Source organism: Astyanax mexicanus, chromosome 17 (genome assembly GCF_023375975.1).
Source record: "Astyanax mexicanus isolate ESR-SI-001 chromosome 17, AstMex3_surface, whole genome shotgun sequence".
Taxonomy (NCBI): Eukaryota; Metazoa; Chordata; class Actinopteri; order Characiformes; family Acestrorhamphidae; genus Astyanax; species Astyanax mexicanus.
Window position 1 is genome coordinate 5,184,005 of NC_064424.1, and position 26,653 is coordinate 5,210,657.

At 33.8% G+C, this 26,653-nt stretch overlaps 2 protein-coding genes across 3 annotated transcripts; both read right to left on the bottom strand.

The window, feature by feature from the left end:
- Nucleotides 1–893: 893 nt before the first annotated feature.
- LOC103039913 (uncharacterized) lies at nucleotides 894–13,027 on the bottom strand. The gene is made up of 9 exons (XM_022675942.2): nucleotides 12,943–13,027; nucleotides 12,821–12,850; nucleotides 9,119–9,445; nucleotides 6,681–6,788; nucleotides 4,374–4,407; nucleotides 4,225–4,268; nucleotides 3,015–3,065; nucleotides 1,914–1,957; nucleotides 894–1,016 (listed from the first exon to the last, which is right to left on the bottom strand). The coding sequence occupies exons 1-9, from the start codon at nucleotides 12,971–12,973 to the stop codon at nucleotides 894–896; spliced, it is 792 nt and encodes a 263-aa protein (XP_022531663.2). The 5' UTR covers nucleotides 12,974–13,027.
- A 2,294-nt stretch (nucleotides 13,028–15,321) lies between these two features.
- Nucleotides 15,322–26,100, bottom strand: ftsj1 (FtsJ RNA 2'-O-methyltransferase 1). 2 transcript variants are annotated; one of them, XM_022675943.2, is made up of 11 exons: nucleotides 26,027–26,100; nucleotides 25,066–25,193; nucleotides 24,094–24,163; nucleotides 23,297–23,396; nucleotides 22,738–22,816; nucleotides 21,686–21,738; nucleotides 21,462–21,515; nucleotides 20,693–20,795; nucleotides 19,681–19,764; nucleotides 16,555–16,658; nucleotides 15,322–15,692 (listed from the first exon to the last, which is right to left on the bottom strand). In XM_022675943.2, the coding sequence occupies exons 2-11, from the start codon at nucleotides 25,184–25,186 to the stop codon at nucleotides 15,492–15,494; spliced, it is 969 nt and encodes a 322-aa protein (XP_022531664.2). In that variant the 5' UTR covers nucleotides 25,187–25,193; nucleotides 26,027–26,100; the 3' UTR covers nucleotides 15,322–15,491. The 2 variants fall into 2 exon arrangements, with proteins under 2 accessions (XP_022531664.2, XP_022531665.2); XM_022675944.2 differs by lacking the exon at nucleotides 26,027–26,100 and adding an exon at nucleotides 25,873–25,958.
- Nucleotides 26,101–26,653: the final 553 nt, after the last annotated feature.

A 26,653-nucleotide genomic window follows, 5' to 3' on the forward strand; every position in this document is an offset into this window, starting at 1 on the left:
TTATTTTCAACATTATATATTAATATTAAAGACATAATAACAATTAGGGACACTTAATTAAGGGAATTACATAGAAAAGAGTGAAAAAAGTGTTATTCCTCCACATTAATCCCCTGATCTAAACCTGATGAACTGAGATTTAGGTGATTTGAGGTGATTTAATTGGGATGAGCTGGAGCTCCAGGAACTCCTTCCTTCAAGACGCTGAGAAAACTATTCCAGGTGACTGTCCCTCATGAAGACACTGAGATTAAAATACCAAGAGTCTGCAGATCTGTCCTCAAATATACATGTAACACTTATTTAGAAGAATCTATATAGTATAAATACATATATATATAAGTATAAAACATATTCTGGTTTATTCAAAAATAATTCAGCATGTGTTCCTGTATAGCTTTAATATAGTCTTCAATATTAAATGTACAATGTAAAACACACAAAATTCACAAAAAGAAAGAAAACACATTGACTGAGAAGAGCCGTGTGCAAACTGAACTTTTGACTGGTACTATAAAAGGATTTTTAAAAGATAGATAGATAGATAGATAGATAGATAGATAGATAGATAGATAGATAGATAGATAGATAGATAGATAGATAGATAGATAGATAGATAGATAGATAGATAGATAGATAGATAGATAGAAACAGATTCAAACATAAATTAAAACACAGAAGAATAGAGAAAAAGAAAAAAAAATATATATATAAGGCTATAAAAAAAGGAGTTTTATGTGACAGTATTTTGCTTTTTTTACAGTATGTTGCTTTTCCACGAGCATGCTGACCAGCCTTCAACCACACTCACAAGATAACACCTCATAACTTATACAAGCTGTCGGCTGAGGAAACACTTCAAAGTCGACTGACATTAAGCTGCCTAGCTGTGGTTATTTACTGTTTATGACCACCACAGCGTACTCAGTCTTGTGGCTGAATCTGATGGCATGAACAGAGTTCTCAGAAACGCCTGGGTGCAGCACTGTGGCGTAGCACAGCTCCTCTTCTGCCGCCTGTAAAAAATACATTTCTCTGTAACCATATATTTTGCACTATAAAGCATTATCTGGACAGGATTAGTTTCTCAGGGGGATGTATGTAAAAAAATCTTTCACACTTTTCCTCAGTGATAAAACTCCTGCATCTTGACTGAAATTGAAAAAAAACAGGAGGACCAGTGAGTTTTTAGGCTTGTTTTCTCGATCACATGACATCATGTTCAGTAGCTCCTCCATTTCCACTCGCTGTTGTGTTTTTAACGTGGATCTCCATGGAAACGAGCGTCCAATGTGTAATTGCGACAGTGCGCGGCAGTGGATAAATAGCTATTTTATTAAACGCGAGAAGACAAAACTCAGTGATGTGTGTCCGGACAGGACTAAAATTACTGGAGGACCATGGAGTTCAGAGAAAAACAGTGGATAATTCAGCCTGTAATTTATATTTTAGAGGACGTCTGGACGGGGAAAACAATTACAGAAAAAGAGAAAATTACCCCAGAACCCCCTAAAAAACTAATCCTGTCTATATAAGGGTTAAGGTGCACTTAAAGTCCTTTAATTTTCACAAAAATCATCAGTATTTCTTATAATCCAGTGCGTTTAGCCGCTAACCACACTAAGCGCTAGCACTTTCACCGTTCAGAGGTGAGTATATCAGAATATTGTCTCTGTGTTTACTGTGTTAAAACAAGCTGAGTGGGACAAAGAAAATTAATTAGAAGGAAAACATGACGACACCCCTATTCCTTACTAGTGTTGCAAAATGCGCCTTTTAATCCAGTGCGATTTATGTACGAAAATAGACCAGAAAATAGACATTAATTCATAGTGCGCCTTACTGTGTGAAAAATAGGGTACAAAAACATTCTTTCTTACAAACTTTGAAAGTAAGAAGAATACAACTTTTACCTCATTTTCCTCCTTTTCTTCTGGATCGAAATATTCATCAAAACCTTCATAAAAAAGTAGTAGTGTCAGTCGTTAAAAAAAAACAACTTAACAACATTCTGTAATTAATCACATTTAATCTTTTTTTCTTCTTAATACTTGACGGTTTAGTAGTGGGTAATTTGAAATGTAAATTAAATAATAAAGTAAGATTGGCAAAATGGAATTGTATATAGAGTAGCAGTCAGTCAGTTTGGACACACCTTCTTGTTCATCTTTTTCTCTTTATTTATTTTTTCTCTACATAGTAAATGAATAGTGAAGCGATCTATCAGACTATGAAGGAACACATAATGAATAATGTAATAACTTAAAATTACTGTTAAACAAACCAAAATACTCTGTGAAGAAGCATTTAGGTGCTGTTATCTGGGGAGCTGCTAACTTGTGGTTTCTGAGGCTGGTTATTTTGATGAACCTATCCTGTACAACAGAGGAAACTCCTGCTCTTCCTTTCCTGGGCCGGTCCTGATGAGTGCCAGTTTCATCTTTTAGTTTTTAATAGTCTTTGCGACTGCACTCTCAAAGTTCTTGAAAATCTTTTTTTTTTTTTTTTTTTCGGATTGACTGAACTTCATTTCTTAAAGTAATTTCTTTATTTAGTTGAGTAGTTTTTTCTTCTCATAATCTGGATTAGAACATTACTCAAATATTCACTATTCACTGTATACCTGTTCCTCTACCTCTTCACTACTTTACTTTAACTGATGCTCTCAAACACTTTATTAAGAGACAAGAAATACAAGTAATTAGTAAAAGAAACTCTTGACAAGATCTTGGTGAAAAATTACTGCAACACTGGATTGAAATAAATCTTTTGACGTTGCAGAAGCTTATTAAAACAATGCCACAGTGAATGCAGTGTGCCACAATCAATGATAAAGGTGATCCAAACAAATATTAGAGTGTCTGACCTTTTTTTTGACCAGGCAGTGTATTATTTTAGGGTAGTATTGATGTTTTGTTTTTATTATTCAAAATTTTTATATGTTGAGTAAACATTTAAAATACATTAGTTATGAGATTTAATCTATTTTTCAGCATAAATCAATCATTTTGTACCTTGTGAATTGGATAGTTGCTCCGCCACGTCACTAAATGAGTCAGCAGGGTCTGTAAAAATAGTTCATTGCAAGTGAAACATGGCACCAAACTTGATACCATATATAACTTGATTTAAAAACAATATACAGGTTAAAGTTTCCAGATTAATATTGCACTACAAAAAAAGACAGTTTTGTAACTAATATATTTTAACTATTTATAGGTATATGTTTGAGTAAAATAAACATGGTGCTTGTATTCTGTATCTGATGACACTACTGATGACATTTCTCTCAAAAAATAAATATATTGTCATTTATAGAATTTATTTGCAGAAAATGAGAAATGGTCAAATTACAGAGAAAGTAACATGTAAAGTAACATGTAACATATGACACTGTCTTGATCTCGGGGTCTGTTTTTTCTAGCTTGAGTCCTGCCTCTAAGAGACTGTTTTGAACTGTTCTTTCCATGCACAAATAAGGTCACCCAAAAGCAGTGTGTAAGACTGGTGGAGGAGAACATGATGCCAAGATGCATGAAAAAAACTGTGATTAAAAAACAGGATTATTCCACCAAATATTGATTTCTTAACTCTTTATGAAAACTTTATGAATATGAACTTGTTTTCTTTGCATTATTTGAGGTCTGAAAGCTCTGCATCTTTTTTGTCATTTCAGCCATTTCTCATTTTCTCCAAATAAATGCTCTAAATGACAACATTTGTATTTGTAATTTGGTAGGAATGTTGTCTGTAGTTTATAGAATAAAACAACAATGTTCATTTTACTCAAACATAAACCTATAAATAGCAAAATCAGAGAAACTGATTCAGAAAATGAACTTATTTTTTTCCAGAGCTGTATTTATCAAGTATAACTAATGGTACAGATCAGCATAATTAACTTTAACTTCTTTGTAAAATCCACTGATCATATAGAATACTTGTAGATAAAGTAAAGTCAGCTCTGAAAGTTTCTGGTTAGTGTCTCCACAGTGCTGAGAATGACCCACGGCCAGAGTTCAAGCAGGTTAAAAAAGTATGCAGAGAAACAGATACAGGACTAAAGTCTGTAATTATAGATCTATGCAGAAGCACGGATGTGGTTTTACTGAAGTGGCCAGTCAGTTATTTAGAACTTCCTGTACCTTTACATATTTGAGTATGGCTATTTTATATTCAACACCCTCGTCCCCGAGACATTAAACAACTTTAATCAACACTTACTCAGGTTACGCTCATCTGTGATACATTTTTCACAAGTTTCACACCTATTTACACAAAAGAGAAAAAGAAAAAGCAGAGTATTGACAGATTTCTCACACAGTATTATACTGTATTTAGAATAAGCTCATCTGTGAGACACAATCACTCACCCAGTTCTAGGAGAAGCCGTTCTGCGTCTGGTGCCTAAACGAAGCAAAAAGATGTTTTTTTAAGTTAACTTGCAATTAAATATTTTGATATCTATTTAAAATACACACATATATATATATATATATATATATATATATATATATATATATATATATATATATATATATATAATTAAATAATACATAAAGCTACGATGTCAGAGAGCATAAAAACATGAGACTTATTATGGACACAGCATAAATTAAATTTTTTATCATTATTTTAAAATGTTCTGCATTGTAAATTAATAAAAAGTGTCAAACAAACCAAAACATGTTTTATATTTTAAATTCTTCAAAGTAGCACCTCTTGCTTAGATCAGACAGTTTTGCACATCTCTGCTGGATTTTCTCAGTCAGCTTTATGAGGTAGAGTTACCTGGTATTCAGGCTTTCAGTTAACAGCTGTGCTGAACTCATCAAGAGTTACACAGCAAAAAATCCATTGGCAAAAACTAGACAAAATATATGCAAATTAAGACTAATATAAGTATTTTAAGCAAAAAAAATCTGCAAATGGGCTAAGCTAAATTTTCTTAGTAAGATTTCTTACTAAAGCAATGGCAAAGTCTCAAAATGAGTGAAGGACAGGAAGGGACAGAGCCGGCTCTATTTCCTGAGGAGACTGCGGTCCTTTAACATCTGTAAGAAGCTTCTGCAGACGTTCTACCAATCAATCGTGGCAACATGAAGAGGAGAGATGCATCACGGTTGGACAAGCTGGTCAGGAGGGGCGGGGCAGTGGTTGGAATGGAGCTGGACTCTCTGGTTACAATAGCTGAGAGAAGGACTTAAGATAAACTGCTTTCTATCATGAACAATGATAGTCACCCACTTCACACCACCATCATGAAGCAGAGGAGTGTGTTCAGTGGCAGACTGCTGTCACAGAGCTGCACAACAGACAGACTCAGAAAATCTTTTATTCCGAGAGCCATCAGACTCTTTAACTCCTCCCATCGGGGACGGGATGCTGCTGACGACTGAGTTTAATCCAGTCACACCACTTGGACATTATTATTCAACCACTTAAGTATTTACACTAACACTTCCCCAACCTCACTTAAATTCAAGTACACTTTACTCATGATTGGGTATTCACATTTTCACATTCTCTTTTTAGAACTACATTTGTTACAGATGCATATTTATATTATATTTCTATGTCACATCAGCCACTTTCATAATCAATGTCATTGCACATTGCTTTGTTAATTATTTAATTATTTAATGAACATTAGCAAAATCTACTGCACTGCTCCGTTTACAGATAGATCCTTACCTTCAATAGTAAGTTTTTTATAGCCTTATATATTTTTTTCTATTCTTCTGTGGTTTACTTTATGTTTGAATCTGTTTCTTATTGTATTGTTTTGTTGCTGCTGGATGCCTACATTTCCTTCGGGATAAATAAAGTATCCATCCATCCATCCATCCATCCATCCATCTAAGTAACACCTAAATCAAGCGAAAAAGTCACTGTTTTTGGACACAAGAATCAGAATAACTTGATTGCTGCTTGATTGTGCTTATTTTGAGTTCACATTACTTAAAATAAGGTACACATTTTAAGTAAGAATTATTAAGATAATTATCCCTAAAATAAGCAAAATAATCAAACAAAAAGTCTTATCAGAGAAGAAAATAAGATTTATTGCCTTAAATTTAGAAAATTTCACTTGCTAAGATTTAGTTTTTGAATTTCTTGTCTCTTAATAAAGTGTTTGAGAGCATCAGTTAAAGTAAAGTAGTGAAGAGGTAGAGTTACAGGTATACAGTGAATAGTGAATATTTAAATAATGTTTTAATCCAGATTATGAGGAGCAAGAACTACTCAACTAAGTTAAGAAAAAAATACTTTACGAAATCAATCAAATCAATCAGCCCAAAACATTTCAAGAACTTTCAATAAAGTATCCTCAACTGCAGTCACTGCAAAGACCATCAAAAACGTTAAAAAATGATGAAATTGGCCCTCATCAGGACCAACCCAGTTCACTCTGTTGTACAGGATAAGCTCATCACAGTTACCAGCCTCACAAACCGCAAGTTAACAGCTCCCCAGATAAGAGCACCTGAATGCTTCACAGAGTATTTTGGTTTGTTTAACACTTTTAAGCTGCTCTCTCGGGGCTCCGGCAGCTGATGTCAAGCTGCATGACCTGGATTTGAACCTGCGATCTCCCGATCGTAGAATCAGAGCTTAGTCCGCTGTACCACTCGGAGCTAAATAAGCTTCTTAACAGTAGTAGTCCTGAAGCATCCTACCTTTTATAGGTAAACTGATGATGCAAATCAGGCAGACACAGATCCACACCAGGAGAATGAAGCCTCCCACACCAGTCACAACAGTAATAATGTATAAAGACTGTGAATCTATGACAGACAGACAGACAGACAGTTACTGTGTATTTCAATACATTCTGTAGGTACTTACAATCTCTATATTTACTATATTTGTTATTCAGATACTGCAATTTTTCAAAAATATAGCCAAACAGAGCAATAGTCTGCATGCACCCTTCATTGTTTTAAATTAGAAATAAGTGTTTGTTGCCTTAATTTTAAAAAGCTGCCGAAAAAAAGTCAGATTTAAGGTTTTACCAATTAAAAGTTTTAATTAACTTTTAATTGAAAGAAGAGTGAGTACTAATACTGCCACTAGGGAGTCATAACATGTTAATCAGAAACTGTTGTTCTTATTCTAAAGGTCAAAAACCTTTGGATGGATGTTTTTTCTTCATTTTGAAGGGCTGTACACTCTAAAAAACAGAGGTACGATATGAGTACTTTTTTGTACTCAAAGGTACACTCTTCATAATTGTACCCTCAAAGGTACAATATTGGTCTTTACAGGGTCAGATTTGTTCCCTCTGAAGTACAAAGTCATTTCTAACAGCAATAAGTACAAATTTGTACCATCTAACCAATCGAAAGGTACATTCAGTATTCTGTATCACTGTACTAATAAACAAGATATATTTTAATTGCATATGTTTTATATGAAAGCCAGACAATTTTGGATCATCAGGTTTTTGAACCATATTTAGTTGATGATAATGTTTATAATCTTTATAATCTTTACTGGCACAAAAACAATTGGTACAAAAAAGGACTTTCACTGAAAGGTACTTTTTTGTACCTCAGTATAAGATACAGCCCCAGAGACAAGCTTTGAACTCTTTTAGGTACATATCTGTACTTACTTTTCTTAGTGTGTAGTTTAAAATACTGTATTGATTTAATAGAAAAAGCTAAAAAACAAAAAATGAACTACTATATAACATAATATACATATATAATAACAATACAATATATATTTTAATTGTTTTATAAGACTTCAAATAACTGTTCAATTAAGAGTTTTACATGACTTATAGGGCTGTGAGAAAAAAAATAATCACATGAAAGTATCTCAATATTATGTTTTGCAATAATGTAACAATTTTCAAAATCACTGTATTTATTTTTTTAGTTATTCCTTTAGATGTAAAGATTAGTGTCACACAACAGATCCCACTGTTATAATTGTATATAAACTGAGACATAATTTCATTCTTATAATATTGTGTTTCATAGCATGACAGTTTTCTAAAAAAATCACAATATATTGTCTTGCTTACTGTATTGCAGTACATATATTGAATATATATATATATATATATATATATATATATATATATATATATATATATATATATATATATTATATAATATATTTATATAATATAGCATAATATATTAAATCATAACACATGGTTCATAAGCTCTAATGGATAAAAAATGTATTAGTATATAATTGGTATATTATTATTATTATTATTATTATTATTATTATTATTATTATATTATTATTATTATTATTAAGAAGAAGAAGAAGAAGAAGAAATATACGTAACAATTTTTAATCAGGGTACATTAATTTACAATACTTATAAAAAAAAGTCTAAACTAAATTTTAAAAGATTAATTTTTATTTTTAAAGAATTCAAAAACCCTGAAATATTATAATAAAAAGTAGTAAAAAGTAAAAAAAGCTTGAGTCTGTTTGCCAGTCTCCCTCTTAAATTACAGGGAAACAGTATTTAATTATTATTATTATTATTATTATTATTATTATTATTATTATTATTATTTCTGTCATTGTTATATAAGTGACAATTAAGTGAATTAATCCAATTTTTTTTCTGTAGGAGTCCTCAAAGCCCTCAAAGTTTTCAGGCTTTGGAAACTTAAATAAAATGTTTGAAGCTTTTAAAGTTACTGCAGAGAAAAGGGGTTTTATATCATCTAAACTTGTGGCCCTTATACGGGTCAAGGCCTATTAAAAGGTGAAAATAGTTTCTTAACATTTTATTTATCCATTTAATTTGTTCCATTTTTATACAACTTACAAGAATACTTGTAAGACAAATTCAGATCTGATAAAACTGCATATTCTGAGGTCAAGATTCAATTCTACATTTCATTAGTGTGTGTTAAAATATTTGAATCCTCTTGTAATATACAGTATTAACCCATTTTTATTTTATTAAGTTAATTATTATTATTATTATTATTATTATTATTATTATTATTATTATTATTATTATTATTATTTCTGTCATTGTTATATAAGTGACAATTAAGTGAATTAATCCAATGGTTATTTTTAATCATTTTTAATCATTAAATAAATGTATGTAATTAACCCTAATTTTTCCTACTTATCCTCCACACGGTTACTGTTTCTGGTCTGCTCTCGCTGTGCTCTGATCCGTTGGTCACAGTACAGGAGATCTCCAACTCAGTCCAGAGTTCCTGCAGGCCTGGAGCTCCAGCCCGTATCAGAGTCTCCCCGCTCACAAGCTGCTCACACCGCTCACTGTGAGACAGGTTGAGGGAAGTGATGGAGGTGTTCAGGTGGTGGATTCTGAAAGAACACTGCAGATCTGAATCTGATCCAGCTGCACATTTCAGTTCAATCCGGTCACAGAGAGTCATCATCCTACTGCTGACGGAGAGGCTGGGCTTCTGGAGATCTGCAGCACCACCTGACCAGAGGAGAAAAGATTACTGTTTATAAAACACATTCAGCACAATAATTAAACCCAGTTATTAACCCTTTAACAAGTAGACATTTTTCTCAATTTTACTCAACTGCCTGATATTACACACCTATTTCTTGAGGATATCTTTTCAAGCATTCAAGCATTCTATTCAAGATTTAATATTTTATAAGAAACATTACTGAAAATTCTAATTTTAATTGTTATAGAAAATAGTTTGAAAAAGAAAGTAAATCTGTAAAATATAAATATGTCAAAAAAAAAGTCAAAAATAGAAAAAATACAATTAAAAAAAATCTTAAAAATGGCACTTTTCTGAACTTTATTTTAAAATCAATATTTTCCTGAATACAAATCTATGGAAGCCCATTCCCACCACCTAAAATTAACAAAACCAAATTTACTTATAAACATATTAAGTAAACTGCTATCTCATAATTTTATGATACTAATTTAATATTTTGAGTAACTAAGTAATTATTTCTAGATAGCAAGTCATTATTTTGAGGTACTATCTAACTATTTTGAGATACTCTCATTATTCTGAGCTACTAAGTCATTTTAAAAACGTATGTCATTGGTTTGAGATAGTAAGTAATTATTTTGAGATACTATCTCATTATTCTGAGCTACTAAGTCATTATTTTGAAATAGTATGTCATTAATTTGAGATAGTAATTATGTTGATATACTATCTCATTATTTAGAAATAGTATGTCATTGGTTTGAGGTAGTAAGTCATAATTTTGAAATACTATCTCATTATTTTAAGATAGCAAGAGTGTTTGCTTTTGAAAAAAAAATCTTTTTAAATAATGACTTCACAAAATAGTGAGATGGTACCTCAAATTAGTGACTTACTATCCCAAAATAAGGATACGCTATTTCAAAATAATGACTTAGTATCTCAAAATAATGAGATAGCAGTTCACGTAATACCAAAAAAAGTGTGGTTTTTTTTTTCCAATTTGTGTCCTCTAAATCTCCAAGCCGAACATGGTGAATTGTGCTGATTCCTTTTACTGATTAAGAGGAGTAGAGAGTGGAGAGTCAGTGTCTCCATGGGTTCTGTAGGGGTCCTCAAATCCCTCAAAGTTTTCAGGCTTTGGAAAATTATGTTTAAAATTGGAAAATAAATGTTTAACATTTTTAAAGTTACTGCAGAGAAAAAGGGTTTTGTATCGTCTGCCCTTATATGGCCCAATGCCTATTACAGTTTTTCTCAATTGGTTTGGTACATTTTTCAGATCAAAATTGAAGTTCTCAAAACAGTTCATTCAATCTCCACATCTCCGTGTCACTTGTGCACATCACAGTTGCATTTCTTATTGTTTTTGACCTTTTGCAAATGTGTTTGTCATTCATGCCAATGTTCATGTACAATTTTCAGCTGTTTTTTGCATTATCCATTGCTTATGTCGTGCTCATCAAAATGTGTTGTACTGAATATCTATGCAATTGTCTTACCCTCCAAAACATTTAGGCTTTAGGTCATTGCCTCGGTCATAACATGCAAAGTGCTGAACAGGTTATCATAATCTCTCAGGCATAAACGATACATTTCTATAAAACTTTGTTGGTAAAGTTGGTAAAATCCTGGTCTTACAATGGCTAAAGCTTTGTCTTCGATCGTTCAAAAGCATTACAAGGGATGATCTTCAGTGTAACTTGAATGAAAGCATGTGGCCCATCAGAGAGGAGAGTCAGAATGCATGAAAAAGAAATCACTATAATTCCTTAAGTTGTTTTCTCAGGTTGTTTTGAATGTTTACAGTAAGTTTCTAATTTTGTATTTTTTTTCTTTGTGTTATGAGTGCTGTTAAACAGTTGTCTGTCTTTCCTGAATTTCTATTTTTTTGTAAACAAATTGCAGTGCCAACAATACAGTAAAAGAATATTACTTGAAAAATGTTGAGTACAGTCTAATTTCTTGCTGTCAGTCTCCCACATACAGTCATGATTAACTGTGTTTTGTGTAAGTCTTTTGTGTATTTTGTGTGTAACACATAAAATTTTAATTGATTTGATTCAAATCAGAAGTTTGTTTCTATCAGAATATACTCACACTGTACACTGTTGATAACATGACTAAGTATTTTGACTGACTTGTTCATAGCCAATGATACACAGACTAGACATTCTGATGGCACCGACAAACTGATTGAAACAAATATTTGCTTTTGAAGCAAAAACAAAGAATTCTGAGGGAGGTACGAGCTTTTGCAGGTTTTTGTGTGAGTTTTGCTGTTTGCACTAACTGTTTTGAGAAATGCGCATGTTGTGATGCCAATATAAATCCTGATGTGAGAAATGTACCAAATCAACTGAGAAAAACTGTGAAGGGTTAATGTAAAAATGACTATAAGAAGACTATATAACCATATAGATGAGCTATTTAGTTTTTTTGTTTCATATTACTTTTTTGCTAATATAAAAAAATATATTGAATATCACTGAAGGAATAAATCTTTTTCAATAAAAAAATAGTTTTATATTCATTACATATAAAGGGAAGTATTTCAAGCTTTTTTTGTTTTTAGTATAGCTTAAAGCTCATATAAAAATGAGAAATCCATATATATTAACTCTGTATCACCAAAATAGCAACTATATAGCAGAACATTATATAATAAAAAAAGCCTAGCTATGAAGAGAAGAACAGAAAATTGTAGAACGGGATGCACAATTTACATTTTTTTTTAATAAAAAAAAAACTGCTTTTACAGATTTCCACTAATGTTGCACCTTTTGTCACTATTGGATCATTTAAACAGCGTAAATGTGATCAGTGTGCGTTGATTTTAAGTAATAAAATACTTGATACATTTTGTTCCAATACTGATTTACTGCAGACAAAGGCTTTGTAAATGGACATTTACTGACATATAAAATGTAAAAAAAAAACAAAATATTTAATAAAATATTTATTTTAATCTGAAATCAAAGGTTAAATTCCAAACATTTTTACAGGTTTTCAATAATTTTGCCTTTTTCTTTTTTACTATTCCATAATTAAAATTTTGTTAATGTGCTCAGTGTGTGATACATTCAAGTGAAAAATTAATCTGGAAGTACTGTAATATACATTGGGTTATTATTATTATTATTATTATTATTATTATTATTATTATTATTATTATTATCAATATTATTACTATTATTATTATTATTATTATTATTATCATTATATGACACTGTAAAATTCTTCCTCACAGCTGACATGTATGCAAACATGGTTGAGATTGAGACATCAAATATACATCATATTCTGTATATATAAGTATAGTATATAGCAGTAAGACAGTTACTGTACTGGACTGTTTTTGGAATAATTGAATAAAATAAATTAAATGAATTTACCTGCATTCAGCAGCATGACTGCGAGTCCCACTGAAAGACAGATAATAGAATCTCACAGTAAAACAGAGATCAATAAATAACATTTACTTGTTTAATCATAGAAAATCATATTTAATACTTACATAATACACACTGATGCACCTGATAGATCATGATCGACAGTGATGAGTAGAAGATAGCACCTAATTCGTAACGCTGCAGCACAGGAACTGAAACAGGATGTATGTAAATGGACCTCTGCTTCGAACTGCTTCACTATTTTTAAGCCAACTGTGACCCAACGCTTTCCACAGCGCAGACTAGAATTAACGTGATGTAAAGAAAATGATAAATATTACACTATACTGTGTTTGCTGCAACTGTAGGGTATGTTCAGTATTAACAATAGATTTAAATTGACTAAAACATTTATTAGAAATGTTTGGTGTGTAAGAAAAAAAATCTATATCGTATTTGCAATAAACAGCTCCGGAAAAAATAAGAGAGTACTTAAAAATGATGAGTTTCTTTGATTTTACCAAATTGAAAACCTCTGGAATATAATCAAGAGGAAGATGGATGAACAGAAGCCATCAAACCACCAAACTGAACTGCTTGAATTCTTGCACCAGGAGTAAAGCAGCATAAAGTTATCCAAAAGCAGTGTGTAGAACTGGTGGAGGAGAACATGCCATGATGTATGAAAACTGAATAAAAACCTTGGTTATTCCACCAAATATTAATTTCTGAAAGTTCTGTATTTTTTGTTATTTCAGCCGTTTCTCTTTTTTTTTGCTAATAAATGCTCTAAATGACAATATTTTTCTTGGAATTTGGGAGAAATATTGCCTGTATTTTTTTTTGCTGACCACCAGGAGCTGCATCTTTGTATTAATATTCAAAAACACAGTTTAAATTTTTGTAAAGATTGTTGTCAGATGGTATTAATTTAGATAACTACTGATTGAATAAAAAGTAAAGTTTTATTTCGTCCAGATTTTAATAATAGAATAATATATTGATATACTCTGACAGGATATTGATATCAACATTCACAGTATATTGCCTTGCTTACAGTATCGCAATATATTGTGATATATTGAATTGTAAGCCCTGTATTGTGATACATATCGCATCAGCAAGTTCTTGCCAGTACACACTTCCAAAAGAAGTGTCTATTATAAATGAACCTGCTTACATTACATTCTTTCGACCAGCAATTACAATTACAACAGCTTCAACAGTACTGGGACAGGGGGAGAACAGTGCAGATGTGTAGGCATCACAGGAAGTCACGGACTGATAAGCAGTACCAGTATCAGTTAGTAAGAGAAAGGAAACAGACACTCTTATCTTCCTTAACATCTTCTCAGTTCTCAGCAAAAAGATTATATCTCCCTGTACAGACTCAGCTTTATTGTCAGGGTTAAGTGCATGTAGGTTTTATGGTGTTTTTACACCAGCACCAGCTATTTGGTCCAGTAATTTGGACTCTAGGGGCTCAGAGTGGTCCAGCGGTCTAAAGCGTTGCAACTATGATCAGGAGATCACAGGTTTGAATTCCGTTCATGCAGCTTGCCATCATCTGCTGGAGCCCTGAGAGAGCACAATTGGGCACAGTATATGGCGCTCTTTCCCCTCAGAACTCCTAGGGTGATGTGGATCAGAACAAGGCTGCGTCTGTGAGCTGATGTATCATAACTGAGTCGCTGCACTTTCCTCAGAGCGTTAGCACTGTGATGCTACTCGGCAATAGCAGTTCAAAAAGAGGGGAAGTCTGACCTTATATGTATGGGAGGAGGCATGTGCTAGTCTTCACCCTCCTGGTGTTGAGACATCACTATTTATAAGGGGGAAACCTAATGAGAGGGTTGGGTAATTGGCCATGCAAAAAAATATGTACTTAACAAAAAATTAGCTGAACCTCCACAGTCACCGGACCTGAACCCAATCCAGATGGTTTTGGTTGAGCTGGAGCACAGAGTGAAGAAGACAAAGAGCCAACAAGTGCTAATAAACACCTCTGGGAACTCCTTCCTTCAAGACTGTTGGAAAACCTTTCATTTCAGGTGGCCACCTCTTAATGAAGCTCATTGAGAGAATGATGCCAAGAGTGTGCAAAGCTTTTTTTAAAGAAACTAGAATATAATTTTTTTTATTTATTTCACCTTTTTTTGTTAAGTACATAAAACTCCACGTGTTCATTCATAGTTTTGATGCCTTCAGTGAGAATCTACAATGTAAATAGTCATGAAAATAAAGAAAACGCATTGAAAAAGAGAAGTTGTGTCCAAACTTTTGGTCTGTACTGTATATATATTCTAATAATGTGGACAAATATAGCCTCTGCTGCTCTGTATCATGCGTCGTGTTTGGTTTAAAAGGGAAATTACAACACCAGGGCTATTAATGCATGGGTGACTCAATGAGACTCAAAAAGACACCATGCAAACCACTAACTTCATCTTTTGAAGAACAAGTTGTAACAAGTAATACTTTCATAATGCAACAGAAGACAGCCATACTGTTTGTGCATGTGTTTATTAAACTGAATGAAAATGTTCATATTCAATAAAATAATCAGAATGACATTTACTTTAAAAACCTACAAATAAAACTGTGTGTATTTCCACTGGAAAAAATAAAATGATTTTTTTAAAGTTACAAATAAAATGCATGCAACGTCTCTGGATTAACGACTTCCTGATGCTGCTGTGTCCGTTTCCTGTTTAGAGTCGAGGCTCATGGCTGAAAGGGCATCATCCGGCAGGATAGAAGCTGAGTCTTCTTTAGCTAGCAGGTTGTTTCTACGCAGGTGACAGGCCTTCTGATATGGAGGGCGAATCGGAGGCTGAGTCGGTGGCAAATACTGATACTCCTTACTGGAATCAAGCTGAAATAAAACACCACAACTTCAACAAAATGCATCAACAAACCACATCAGCACGTTCTCTCAGCTTACTGATCAGAGCTTTCTGGGGGCGGAGCCAGAAAGTAAATACTGGAAGAGGGTCCTGTGCTCTGGACTAGCATGTACTGCAGTGTAATTTAGCATGGAGCATCAGCAGGGATGCATTAGTTAATGGCTGTGTTATTGATAGCAACCATCTATCAATCAACAGTGCAGCACAATTTTAGCAAGCACCTGGAATTATCGCATCCGGACCGATAAAAAGCTGAGTCAGCACCAAGCTCTCAAAACCCGAGGAAAACAGCAAAACAATAGTAATCAGACATTTAAATGTCTTTTTAAGAGGTTAATAAGAGCGTTTGTTTTTCTGGGATTAAAAGCGTGAATTCAGCTGTAACTGAAAATATCTGCGCTGCAAAACTGTGCTGGACTGAGGTGCACAGCTTTCCACACGTGTTCACGTTTACAACACGTACCCAACCATGTGGATGGAGGCCATGCGGTTACCTCGTGTTTTCTCCTGCCCCTCCCCCTCGTGCTTCCCCTCCCCCTCACACTTCTCAGGCAGCAGCAGCCTGTCACTCACACAGACACAGCGCTGTGTATCTACTTCTTGTGTCAAGAATCAAAACATTGCAGCATGACGTGTTTGATTTAATTGCCATTAGTGACATTGCACGTCCTGCGATGTGACTATTGTGCATGCACACATCACGATGACTATGTGTTCACCACTCAGAATGAATTCATGTTAGCTTGTGCTAAATTGATTTTTTTTTTCCCACTTGCATTGTTAGTTATACATATGAAAAGTGAGTTTTGCATAATATGTTCCATTTAATACCTGAAGTGGGTAGGTCCTGTCCGAGTCAAAAGCACTCAAGTCTCCACAGGCGAGGAACGGAACGATTATCCTGTTGGGTCCCTCTAACTGGTTAAAATCCACATCTAAAAAATAGGTAGATAAATTACTGTTAAACATAGAATAAAAAGAAAAAAAAACATATTAAAAGGCCTTTTATAAATCACTGTTAATAGCAGCCAACTTTCTAGATTAAACTCCAGTGTAAGACTTCTGAGTATAAAAATCTCAAATAAGATGTCAAGGTTACTACTTTACACCATTTTAACTCATCTACTGCATCACATTTTAGTCATGTCATCCCTATTTTAAATGTCATGTCATGAAACTAATAATGAACTCCAAATATCTTTATATATCCAGGATTAAAGTAAAATAAATGATACTGGACAAATATAATCTGTCTCTAGTAGATATTTAATGGAAAATAAGAACAGTGTAAATTTTCCTTTTGCTAAAAACAGCAAAAAGTAGTACCCTAATGTAATATTTAGGGGTGGGTGATATGGCACAATATTTCAGGATATATGGCACACCCCTAACTGTAATGTAGAAATTGTATACCGTATTTTTCGGACTATAAGGCACACCGTATTATAAGACGCACTATCAAAGAACGCCTATTTTCTGCTATTTTTCCATACATAGGGCGCATCGCATTATAAGGCGCGTTAAGTGACACTAGAAAGGGTGCCTATATCAAAGTGAACAGGGGTGGCGCCATGTTTCCCTTCACCCACCGGGGGTGGTCGCTTGCCGGTGGAGCGTCTCAGTATACAAATCTAGCTCTTTCAAAGTCAAACGAGTGCTGGATATTAATCTACACAGATTCCTCTCCTGAAAACTGTTTATTTGGGTGAGTAACGTGCTTCAGTTTATTTACATTAAGCTTAGATTTCCAGATGTCCACTAAGGCTTGCTGCACCAGCGTTAGCATAGCTATCCGCTAGCACGCTAGCTAGTCACCTAAACTAGTAAAGTTAACCCAAACTTAAACGACAGCGTTACACTGAGTAATCCTGCGTGTTCTGGTAAGACAGTGAGATATTAGCTAGCGATTCGTCCCCCGTAGCTTGTTTTAACACGGTAAACAAGCAGATTACAGGCTGATAAAACTCACCTCTGAGAGAGTTAGCGCTTAGCATCTAGCTAATGCTAGCCAGGCAAAGCAGCACAGACTTACAGGCCGATAACTCACCTCTGAACGGTGAACGCTTAGCGATTAGCATCTAACTCTAATAATACTGCTCCAGCAGTATTAAAAGTGCTAAATTTAGAAAATACTGATCTCTGAACAGTGAAAAAGCTAGCTAGCTAAGCGGTTAGCATCTAGCTAATGCTATTGCTGCTCCAGCCTCGGAGCGGCACGGCTCTGCACGGAGTGTGTGTTTACTGCTCCTGACGGGTAAAATTTAGATAATACTGATCTCTGAACAGTGAATAAGCTAGCTAATGCTATTTGCTGCTCCAGCCTCGGAGCGGCACGGCTCTGCACGGAGTGTGTGTTTACTGCTCCTTACAACCTGACGAGTAAAATTTAGATAATACTGATCTCAGTGAATAAGCTAGCTAGCTTAGCGGTTAGCATCTAGCTAATGCTATTGCTGCTCAGCCTCGGAGCTGCACGGCTCTGGACTCTGTATAGCACTGAAACTCTCTATAACGCTGCACGGAGTGTGTGTTTACTGCTCCTTACAACCTGACGAGTAAAATTTAGATAATACTGATCTCAGTGAATAAGCTAGCTAGTTTAGCGGTTAGCATCTAGCTAATGCTATTGCTGCTCCAGCCTCGGAGCTGCACGGCTCTGGACTCTGTATAGCACTGAAACTCTCTATAACGCTGCACGGAGTGTGTGTTTACTGCTCCTTACAACCTGACGAGTAAAATCCATACAAAAGGCGCACCGTATTATAAGACGCACTGTCAATTTTTGTGAAAATTAAAAGTTTTTAAGTGCGCCTTATAGTCCGAAAAATACGGTAAGTGTTTTCACTTATTCTTTGCATTTGTCATGTACACATTTTGGTTCTGAATATTAAGTGCCTCCCTAATTTAGAACAATAACAAATGGCCTTAAGGAAAATATATCTTACTTCTGTTAAGGTAGTAGCAATATAACAGGTACAGGCTGTCTGAAGGTGGTTAGATATTAAAAGTTTAAAATGATTGAGTGACACCAGTGAGCTGAGTTTTAGTGTTTCCTGTAGTGAGTTCCAGCTCGTAGCTACAGTGCACTCAATCATTTTAAACTTTTAATATCTAACCACCTTCAGACAGCCTGTACCTGTTTTACTCAATCTTAATTATGTATTTTACTTCATGTTTTAGTTCTCTTATTTTTATATATATTTATATTCCTTTTATTTATTTTATATAATTTATTTATTTATATATTTATTTATTTTTATTTATTTTATTATTTTTGTTTTTGTATTTACTTTCTTATAATTATTTTATTTTAATATTTTATTTTTTTTAATTATGTTTTATCAGTAATACTGTTATTATATATTTTTAATTTTTTTTTTTTATTATTCTTATTACTAAATAGTTTTATTTTTTAGTTTCAGTTTTATTCTTCTGTTTCATAAATATTAAATATTTGCTTTTAATTTTGCTTTTTCAATCACTATTGTATTTGCTCGGCTACATTGAAAATGAGGGTGACCCTCAATGTACGTCCGAGTTTAAAATAAAGGTTGATTGATTGATATCCTCCCTCCCTCTTTTTTAATTTTTCTCTCTCTCTTTATTAGTTGGAAAATACTGTTTCCTTGCTGTGCATCTTTGATATTAGAATTATTGTACTATTGTTATAATAACTTGTTAGAACTGTTATAGCATACTGCATTTTTGCTAGTAAAAAAAATAATTTTACTGCATGTATTTGCTAGTATTTTTTTTTATCATACATATTTGTGAAGAATTTAAGTGAAGTATTTAAAATGTTTTGGTTTTGTAAAGTTTGATGTAGTTCAGTTGTTAAATGTATTGTATTGAAAATGTAAATGTATTGTATTCTATTTTTTAAAGATCCAATTACTGGATTATCAACATTATTAATTCATATCTATACTTATCGTGGAATAAGCAGGAGAAACGTACCATACGAGTGATCCAGTAAAGGGTTGGACATGTTGGGGACGTATCCTTCAGGTGGGGAGTAATTCTGGCACACCACAAACGCTTCTTTAAGGAGAGAACATACCGACAGTTCAGCATCACATCATATACTGATCAATTTAAAGTAGCATTCAGTAAGTAAATGCGAGCGAGTGAGTAAAATAGCTACAGAAGTCCAATTTCAAAACATCACAGAGAGTTATCTGCCCCGCCCATCCCTCCCCAGACACAAAGCTCACTTGGGTTGCCAAGATGAGGAGGCTGAATCTAAATCTACACAATCCAGTGCAAGATGAGTTTAGTAATTTATAACATGGCAAGCAACCACGAGTCATGCTCTAAGTTAATCAGGAAATAAATACATTTGGAGTGTTTTTATTGTTTGCACATTATAAACCAGCTCATGTAAACTTTATTCGAAGTTAGCTAATCTAGCTTTATGCATCGCTAAATGTGTTAGCCTGAGCCAAGCCTGCTATACCGGAAAAATCCCACTGCTCCAAAAATATAAACCCCCAGAGTTGGAGTTACTACTTTACAGGTCCTTGTAAAACACTGCTTGGTTTAGCAGATAAGATATACATCTATATTTGAGTAGCTTATCGTTTTATCTTGTTGCAGCCTGATCTAGATCTTAGTTATGACGTTCCCTCACTGCTGTCAAGTGAAAAGAGTAAAGACTGGGTAGGTTCTGCTGGTAGGAGACAGAGAGAAACTTTCGAACTCCAATATTTACTCTTGTTTTATTCCTTTTTTGGTCACTGAGCTTTTTTGAGACATACCGAGGCTTTTTAGGCTGTGTAGCAGCAAAGGTTTCAGCTAAACCAGCCCTGCTTGCTAGCTTCCATGCTGCAGCACCACTCACTCGCTGTTGTGCATTGGCCATTTTTACTGCTGAAAATATAATCCTTTATGCTCCTTTAACTTTTTTCTGAGTACTGACCACTCTTACAAGACAGACATACAGCATTTCAGCACAGGAAAAAAAACTCACCGATGCTGGAGTTGCGGCTGCTGCGTGGTTTAGCGCAGGTCACTGAGCTGAAGAAGATTTTAAGCTGAGAGTACAGCAGTGTCACATCCTTCCCTCTGAAGATCTACATATCAGTGAAGACAGCGTCATTTATTTGTTACTTTGTTGTGAACATATTTAAGGACTCATTCCATCGTTTTTAATTTATTTTAAAATGTCTAGTTGTGGTCTCTAGTATGAATGCCATGTGAGCTGTTTTTTGTGTCATGTGAGCTGTTTCCAGTGATCCAATGTAACACTGCTTTAGTCCGGTGGAGGAGTGGGGGTATAAATATTCATATAGCCTCTGATTGGCTAACAGCACTGCGACACCAGGAGGCAGCGAGACAGACAACAGCTAGAAACGTTTTAAAATAAAGACATTTTTACACTAATAACAGTCTTTGCAATGTCATATGTTACTTTACAACGTGTAATAATGCCCTGCTAAGTGCAGTTCAGCCACTGACCTGCACCTGTAAAACACCAAATCCACTGGAGATCATATTTAAACATTCCCCAAGTCGTGTTTGAAGCTTCAGGAGGCTCAGTGGTTAAGATTCTTTTGATTGTCCGTATTTACCTTGTTATAACAATCACCTTCAAAAACTGACTGTTCTTTTGCTGTCTGTAGATCCCACCATTTGACAGATGCAACTGTAGAACTGTAAATAATCCACCTGGTACCTGGTTATATCATTTCACTGTGTAAAGTGTAGAGATGATTTAATCAGGTAAGAATGCTGCTTACTTTTGCCACAAAGTTTCCACCAGGTTTCAGAACATGGGTTGTGATGTTTAGAGCCTTTAAAATAGAAGAACTTCTGTCAGAATAAACAGTGATAAGGATACACAGCATTTTAGGTAAATGAATGTAAGACTTTTTAAGGATCTGAATATATTCTGTCAATAGCAACATTATTTAAAGAGACTTCAAAAATCTGGCATTAAATGAGGAAGACAGGTGGTACACACCGCCAGGAGGAGCTGTGCCTGAATATACTCATCAACATCATGGAGTCCCGTAACTGCAAACACAAATTACAAATACACATCATATTTGGAAAAATGATTTAATGCAAAGTTAATCACAAAAAAGTATGTTTTTCTAGTAAATAATTAAAATATATATATATTTTTTTAAATATTAAAATTCACAATAAAAGACTTGTATTAATCTTTGCTTTTAATGCGAAAAACATTAGACTGCTTAGTTAGACAATAAATATATAAATAAAAGGGAGATGAAGTTACTGCTTACTACTACTAGTATACTACTATCACTACATGCATTTAAGAGTCTAATAATAAGAGAACAGCAGGTCTCAGAACAGTTTGTGTTAAATACTACAGAGTAAAAACAGGGTAAAACCCTGGTTTTAGTATTTTACCACATTTTTACTATATTTGCAGTAATTTAACATGTTTTTACTGTCTTTTTATTATTTTACCATGTTTTTAGATTTTTACAATGTTTTACCCTGTTTATAGTATTTTACCATGTTTTAAGTAATTTATACCCTGTTTTTAGTATTTTACCATGTTTTACTACGTTTTTAGTGTTTTACCACGTTTTAAGTATTTTACCATGTTTTACTATGTTTTTAGTAATTTACCATGTTTTACTATGATTTTAGTATTTTACCATGTTTTATTACTTTACCATGTTTTATTATGTTTTTAGTATTTTTACCATGTTTTTGTATTTTACCATGTTTTACTACGTTTTTAGTATTTTACCATATTTTACTATGTTTTTAATATTTTTAACACGTTTTTAGTATTTTACCATGTTTTACTATGTTTTTAGTGTTTTCCCATGATTTACTATGTTTTTCGTATTTTGGAGAATACTAGTAAAGTATTCAAGTAAAGTAGTATTTTAGTTTGTGTGTGTTTGGTGTCAGAATCATTATTCAGTGATAAGAAAACCCTTTCAAACTTCAACAAAGAGACATTTAAAATACAACACACATTATCTTTAAACTAGACTAGGAGAACAATTAAACATAAAAATATTAATTCACCATCTGGAGCTCCATCACACACCACCAGGTCTGCAGACTGTCCCTCAAAATGCCGTATAATCTCCTGAGCTGTGGAAATCTAAATCACACAAACACACAAACATAATTATACACAGATATAGATAAGATGTATACAGCATAAAATATGATTCTCTTATATCATCAGTACATCAGCTCTAATTTACAGGCTAGGCTAATGCTGCTAACAAACACTGGACTCCAGCAAAGCAACTAATGAATTTTAGAACTTGACTAATCTGTGGATTATTTTGCTAAATAGTCAGTGATTACTTCTGTCAGGCTCTCCGTTTCTGTTTCCTATGGATACAGGTCCAATAATAATAATGAATGAATTGAGTAGATTTTACAAAAGACTAGAGGTGGTAATGCTACACAGCCTAGCATCCCATCACCCATTCCGAACTAAATAAATATATCTTGGTTGATTAACTACATCATAAAATGTTTTTATTTTTTTGTCAAAGTATTCCTATAATATTACTAATATATTTTTCTCAATATTAAAAATGAGTCAGTACTAAAATAGTGAACGGTGTACCTTGGTAATGTCCCCCTGAATCTGTGTGACTCCTGGTAGAGGAGCCATTGCTTGCAGATCCACAGCTACAATCTTCACATCTTCATTTGACTCTTTCCCTCTGGAAGCATGGTATTTATTAGATTTAATAACTATTATTTATTTCATTCATTACAAATGAAAACATAATCTTCTGTCAGGTCACAAAAATAAGCTGCCCACAAACATTACAAAACGAGTAACAGAAGTGCAGAGAAGGGTTTAAAAGCTATGTTGGAATTTGTATCTAAACAAATGGTAATTTTACAGCTTCGGTGTGTTCAAAATAAAAAAAAAGCAAGTTAACAATTAAGTCTGGTTAAAACAGCCTATGGTTCACTTGCACTCTTTGTGTGGTTCATTTCAGCAGATATGAGCTCTGAGAAGTCTAGAGGGGTAAGGCACTGCCACTATGATTGGGAGATCGTTGGTTCGTTTCCCAGTTATGCACCTTGCCATCAGCTGCTGGAGCCCTGAGAGAGCACAACTGACCTTGTCCTCTCGGGTTGGGTACAGTAGATGGCTCTCTTTCTCCTCATCACTCCTAGGGTGATGTGGATTAGCACAAGGCTGCATCTGTGAGCTGATGTATCAGAACTGAGTTGCTGCGCTTTCCTCCGAGTGTTTACGTTGTGATGCTGCTCGGCAATGCTGCATCAGCAGCAGTTCAAAAAGAGTGTGCTAGCCTTCACACACCTGGTGTTGGTGCATCACTAGTGATAGGGGGAGTCCTAATGAGTGGGCTGGGTAATTAAATAACTTAGATGGGGCAAACTTACCGGAGTTTGCGACTCAGAACCTGACTCCAACTGCCAGGAGCAGCACACAGATCCACCGCACGACTCACACCTGCAGAGAAACATCACACCTGTCACACCTGTATCACAGTCTTTTAAAGTACGATCAGAAAATAATCTACGAAATAACTACAACTTTCTCCTTCTTGTATTTTATAACATTAAACCTGTATTTCTATTGATTTTATTTAAAATTTAAATGTCCCTGTATTTTTTTGTATTTGTTGTTCTTTATATTTTATTCATTTTGTCTTTTTTAACTTTTAGTTTTAATAGTTCAGTCAGAACTGCACTGATAGTTATAAGAATTTTTTGGGAACAATATATATCGTTCCAGAAATTATTGCAGTAAACAATATTATTGTCATTTTAAGACCATTAAATGCCACTGACATAATGATAACGAAGTGCAATAACAAATCATTTATACCCTTTTAAAGACAATAAAAGCTAATAATATAAAATAATACAAATAATAGCTTGGGAAATATACTCTTTATTCTTCTCCTGCTGCAGAATTCCACAGTGCATGTATTTGGAGTAACAGTTTTTGAAGCACTGATTGGTCATTAAGCATGACTAAAATCTTGTTCATTGTTATATATATGCGCACAAAACATACAAATAATACACAATAGACCATATCATCGTTATCACGTATCACCACTATTAAGGTAATTTCCATTTATTGTACAATAAGGTTTTTAATTAATTTGATTGTATCTTACAGAGTCTATCATCGTAGAAAAGGTATATTCAGACACAAACTCTGGTGGGAGTCGCAGACCTCTAAACCTACGATAGACAGTAGAGACAGTTACTCTAATTAAAGCAGGATAAAGACTTTTTAATAATAAAATAATGTGCAAGAAGGTGCATTATCCATATATTGTAGCTACCTGAGCTGAAATAACATAAGATTAAAGATTATACTAATAAAGTAAAGAACTTTACCTTTAAAAAGGTTGAATTCCTCATCTAGCTGGAGAAGTTTGAAGGCGCTCCTGGCTCTCCAGCCCTCCTCCTTGGCCAGTCTGTAGTAAATATCACGTTTATCTTTGGATGAACGACCCATGGTTTTCCTGACAACAAACAAACCAATAAAAGAATTAATTTAACATGTCAGATTTAGGTGTTTGCTAAACGTTAAGTCAAGAGGAGAAGTACAAAGTGGAACTAAATTACTTTTCTCCAGTTCCAATAGAGTGCAACATGGAACATACAGTACAGTTTACATATAGAATACATAAAGCACAAACATAGAACAATAAACACAAGCGCTGCAACTAATGACTATTTTAGTAGTTGACTTATCAGATGATTATTTATTTGATTAGACATCGATTATTTCTGCTATTTTGCTATATATCTGACAATATATTATCATAACCTGATAGATTTGTTGTTGTTTTTTTTTATTTATTTCTAATTTTTTATCCTGTTTTCTCGACAATTTAGAAATTAAAACACTTTCAAAATAGTAAAAAAAATAACAACTCGCCAGAATCCAATCTATTAATCTAATAACAGATGTATTTAACTATTCAAAACATGAACTGGTCAATCTCAGGCAGCTTTACTTAATTTTTAACCAGGTTTCTACTGAACTACTAAACAATATAGGTGTTATAGTTTATGCTAACAGACTAATAGACCCTGTGGAGAAAACTAATACAAATAAATTGTCTGCTAAACTGATCTCTGATCAGCTGGAGCTCCACATGTCTGTGTGTATTAGACTGGCTGTAAGGAGAAGCTAACCTCACAGCAGCCGCACCAGGACCCGTGTACTGTTGTAAACCAGCTAAACTATATTAGAGAAAATAAACAATTAACCTAAATATTTAGTTTAAATATATTCCTTACAGAAAACTATTTATTAAACACTGTTTACTGCTCTTAGCTAACTGCTTACCTTGCTTCACCTCTTCCTCTCTTATTCCCGCAGCGGACTGATGAGCATTTCACAGCTCTCTGCTGCCACCTATAGGGATTTAACACATCATCCAACAGTTTTAGAGGGGCGCGTCCTAGCGGTAAGAAATGTAGCGACAACCGCAGTTCTAGACCAGCGGATTTTATATTGTAATACTCAGTTGAATAAAGAGCTTATTTGTTAAATATGCCCAGTCATTCTCAATTGTTTTAGCCAAACTTACAAGGCAATTTCTGCCGAATCGGTGCCACTTCTATCCCTAAAAAATTACATTCATAAATGTGCACACAAAATAACTTTAAAACACGTTTTATTATTAATCATAGTGTCTTGTACATTGACCTAATTGCAGAAGTAAGATATGTAATTAAAAATATTAATACAAACTACTTAGAACTCTGAAAAATAGCATTTGTTACCTGTCCCCAATCTCTCTCTCTCTCTCTCTCTCTCTCTCTCTCTCTCTATCTCTCTCTCTCTCTCTATATATATATATATATATATATATATATATATATATATATATATATATATATATATATATATATATATACGTAATTTTTAGGTTAAAGTATACATTGTTCACTCAGTCCTGTTACCGTAAAA

Coding starts and splice junctions, on each gene's coding strand:
- LOC103039913 (XM_022675942.2), bottom strand. CDS start 12,973: ATGATCTATCAGGTGCATCAGTGTGTATTAT. Junction 6,789..9,118: donor AGTAACCGTGTGGAGGATAA/GTAGGAAAAATT, acceptor TGTCTGTCATAG/ATTCACAGTCTTTATACATT. Junction 1,958..3,014: donor GCAACTATCCAATTCACAAG/GTACAAAATGAT, acceptor TTTTTTATGAAG/GTTTTGATGAATATTTCGAT.
- ftsj1 (XM_022675943.2), bottom strand. CDS start 25,186: ATGGGTCGTTCATCCAAAGATAAACGTGATATTTACTACAGACTGGCC. Junction 24,164..25,065: donor GGAATTCAACCTTTTTAAAG/GTAAAGTTCTTT, acceptor GTTTCTCTGCAG/GTGTGAGTCGTGCGGTGGAT. Junction 20,796..21,461: donor GTGGAAACTTTGTGGCAAAA/GTAAGCAGCATT, acceptor ACTGATATGTAG/ATCTTCAGAGGGAAGGATGT.